Below are 4,083 nucleotides of genomic sequence, written 5' to 3'. Positions count from 1 at the left end.
TTGATTTATATTTTAAAATATTTTATTATTTAAAATTAAATTTGTCTAGAAAATTACCTGTAAATTTATTTTTGGCATTACAATTTTACCACTAATTATTTCTATTATAGCCGTGATATTGCTACAACTCACGGTGTAATACATGTTGTCCATTGATCTTAAACTTTCCATTAGTTGGCATCCACTATAAAATTCCATGCATCATACGTCGAATTTCATAGAAATCCAAAGGTAGAGTAATGACTCCTCAGCTACCATATTCGCATCTAAGTTCTCTTGCATTTTTCACATCTTTTGTGCTTCTCATTGCATCAGCTGCGTATTCAAATGAAGAAAGAAGAGTACGTAATTCAAAAGAAAAGAATATATATATATATATATATATATATATATATATATTTATATATATAGTTTGTAGATTTCCTTTGTAAACACGTACTGTTTTAATCTGTACTGAATGATCAATGGTACCACCACCATATATAAATGTCATGGATGCCGCAGGTTTATATTGTGTATATGGGAGCTCAACACGCATCCCAGTACCCAACTTACGAACTCCATCTTAATTTGCTCAAAGAAATTCTCGTGAACTGGTAATTAATAAATTGATATGTTGTTTATTATATTTTGTCAAATTTTGAGACTAAAACAAATTATGAAAATGCAGTTCACCTAGTGAGTCTTTGGTGTATAGCTACCAACAGAGTTTCAGCGGATTTGCTGCCAAACTTTCGATTGATGAGGCCGACAAGTTGAACGGTATATTAATTTATATTTATATATCGAATGGAGGAGGGAATAGTTTTAATTAATTTTAGATCATATGTTATAAATTAATATATACCAACAATTGAACACATACGAATTAATTATTTAATTAATTAATTAATTACAGAAAGGGATGGAATAGTTTCGGTGTTTCGTAGTAAAACCCTGAAGCTTCGCACAACGAGATCATGGGATTTCCTCAACTTCCCACAGAGTGTTAACAGAAATCCTCCACTGGAAAGTGACATCATCGTCGGAATGCTCGATTCTGGAATATGGCCGGAATCCAAGTCCTTCAATGATAAGGGATTGGGACCTCCGCCGAAGAAATGGAAGGGTGCTTGCGTAAACATGACATGCAACAAGTATGTATATAAAATTTGCAGTTATATATTTCATCGATTCGATTTAAAGTTGTGACTAATATAAATTAATTAATTAATTAAATATGATCGATTGAATTCTTAAGTAAAATCATCGGGGCACGCTACTACAATAGCTTCGGCGATTACACGTCGAACGAACCATCGCCGCGCGACTTCAAAGGTCACGGGACGCACACAGCTTCCACCGCCGTCGGCCGGAGCGTCTCCCACGCCAGCCTCTACGACCTCGCTAAGGGCACTGCCCGAGGGGCAGTGCCTTCAGCGAGGCTAGCGGTGTACAAGGTGTGCTGGGCGTTCGGGTGCACCGATCAAGACATCTTGGCAGCGTTTGACGATGCAATCTCCGACGGTGTCGACATCATCTCTCTATCAATCGGCGGCTCTAATTCTCTGGATTATTTCCAGGACTCGATAGCTATCGGCTCCTTCCATGCTATGGCGAATGGAATTTTGACATCGGCCGCCGCTGGGAACAACGGGCCGAAACATGGCACGGTCTGCAACGTGGCACCGTGGATGGTGTCGACGGCGGCAAGCAGCATCGATAGACACATCATTGACAAGGTGGTCACCGGTGATCACATTTCCACTTTGGTGAGTGAGTAATTAGTCCATTTCAATTTAGAGATAATATTAATGTGATTTAATTTTGACCATATGCAAAAATTAAACTTGCTAGTCTTATAATTTATGTATTATACTTATTACTTTAGATAATGTTGCACTCCATTAATTCCTTTTTTTATTTATACTATATGCTCTCTTTCTCTCTTTGTTTTGCTAAAAAGAATGAAAATAAGGAATTATTATATATTTTTAAGTAATTTTTGAAAGGGAAAAAAAATGCAGGGAGCTTCTGTCAATACGTTTGCGACAACAAATAGGTTTCACCCGTTGATCTACTTACCGGGAAATGCAACTACTTCTCCAGGGTACGAAGATACAATGCTATATATATTCTCTATCTTCTTGTATATAGTTACGTTGCGACCATTTTGATCTGAGGATATATCAATTGCCAAATTAACTTATCTACTGCTTAATTACTGTGTTTCAGGGATTGCAGTATGCCAGATAAAAACGTGGTGAAAGGAAAGATTCTTCTCTGCAAATTACTCTCTTACGAAACTTTTACTAAGGGCATTCAAGGACTGATATCTATAGATGACTCTTCACTTAATATTTCCTTCTTATTCCCAATTCCATTCATTGTAATCAGCTCATTGGATGGCCTCAACCTTTTGAACTACATAAACAACACAAAGTGAGTACTGTTTATATATAATTGAGGAAATATATAATTATTAGCTAGTATTATTTTAATATCATCTAGCTAGCTAGCTAATTTGTTGAGAAGTATTGCATGCACTTAACTTCTTTGCTTGTATTTCCATAGTTCAATATCGAGGTACGTGTATATATACTATTGTTGTACTATATAATAATCCATGTATATATATGATCTTGGCCAGAAATCCTGTGGCTAACATCCAAAAAAGTGAAGCAGTTTTCGACTCCGAGGCTCCCTTGGTCGCTTCCTTCTCATCGAGAGGCCCCAATTTAATCACCCCTGACATCTTGAAGGTCAGTAATTAATTAATTAATGATTCATCATTAATCACAGTCAGTTATATTACCTTCACATTTTTAATGGATTAATTGCAACTTAATTGGCAATGTACTACTAATTTGTGTTTGCATGCATGCAGCCTGATATAAGTGCTCCAGGAATTGACATTTTGGCCGCCTGGTCACGGGTTGCATCGGTGTCAAACCTCCCCATCGACACAAGGGTCGTCAACTACAACATAATCTCGGGCACTTCCAAGGCTTGCCCGCATGTAACCGGTGTCGCCGCCTACGTCAAGTCTTTCCACCAAAACTGGTCGCCGGCAGCCATCATGTCTGCGCTCATGACGACAGGTCTCTCTAATTGTCATATATATATATATATATATATATACATACCTTAATTTGTTCTGTTTTCTTTTCAGCTAAATTTTTTCATTTTGTCCATGTTTAATTTAATTTATATGTACAGCCAAACCGATGTATCCTTCCGCCGGCCAAGACCAATTATCGTATGGAGCCGGCCAACTGAACCCGGCGAAGGCCGTCGACCCAGGTCTTGTCTACGACGCCGGTGCCAGTGACTACGTGCAAATGCTCTGCGACTCGGGCTACAACGAAACCATGATCAGGATCGTCACCGGCGACTCCAGTTCCTGCTCTTCCAGTACCAGTACTGGAACGGCGAGGGATCTCAATTACCCATCCATGGCCTTACATGTTCGGTCCGGCAAAGCCTTCGCTGCCAAGTTCTTGAGAACAGTGACCAACGTCGGCAGCGCCCGACGCGGCAAGTACAAGGCCGAGGTCCGGGCTGATCGCAGACTTAATGTGGTGGTGAATCCTAGTAAGTTGAGGTTTTCGGAGTTGAATGAGAAGAGACAGTTCACTGTGTCGGTTTCTGGCGGGCCATTGCCAGGGAACTCGACGGCGCCGGCGACGGTCATTTGGTCGGACGGGAAGCATCTGGTGAGGAGTGTGATGGTTGTCTACACCGATTTCTCATCTTGATTTATCAATGTGAAAAATATGTATTATGTTACAATTATATTTTGTCAATTTACATAAGAAAATATTATATTACCATTCTACTTAATTCATCACATGATTGAATAACAATCTCCAAACTTCTATTTAATACTCGTCGTAAGTAAAATATTTATGATGCATTTAAATCACAATTCACCTAATCAGCAAGTGTAATATAATATTGAGCGTAGTAGTGGGTCGAGCGGGAGGCAGGACAAAGAGCTCCCAAACTACTAAGCCGCGAGGCCGGATAGGGAGGTGCTAAACTTGAAGGCAAGTCCATCGAGCAAGCTGGGCGTTGCTAGTTAAAAAGCAGAGCTAGTAGGTT

General features: G+C 39.4%; 1 protein-coding gene across 1 annotated transcript; it reads left to right on the top strand.

Annotated features, from left to right (window-relative positions):
• The first annotated feature begins 495 nt into the window (after positions 1-495).
• Positions 496-3,737, top strand: LOC122006810 (subtilisin-like protease SBT4.3). The gene is made up of 10 exons (XM_042562447.1): positions 496-596; positions 671-762; positions 899-1,136; positions 1,241-1,751; positions 2,007-2,089; positions 2,215-2,421; positions 2,554-2,565; positions 2,630-2,741; positions 2,867-3,080; positions 3,199-3,737. Exons 1-10 carry the CDS (start codon positions 496-498, stop codon positions 3,735-3,737), a joined length of 2,109 nt encoding a protein of 702 aa, XP_042418381.1.
• Positions 3,738-4,083: the final 346 nt, after the last annotated feature.

The sequence above is a fragment of the Zingiber officinale genome, chromosome 1A (assembly GCF_018446385.1).
Source record: "Zingiber officinale cultivar Zhangliang chromosome 1A, Zo_v1.1, whole genome shotgun sequence".
Lineage (NCBI taxonomy): Eukaryota > Viridiplantae > Streptophyta > Magnoliopsida > Zingiberales > Zingiberaceae > Zingiber > Zingiber officinale.
The sequence above is the reverse complement of the archived record's forward strand: the minus strand, read 5'-3'. Positions and strand labels throughout refer to the sequence as shown.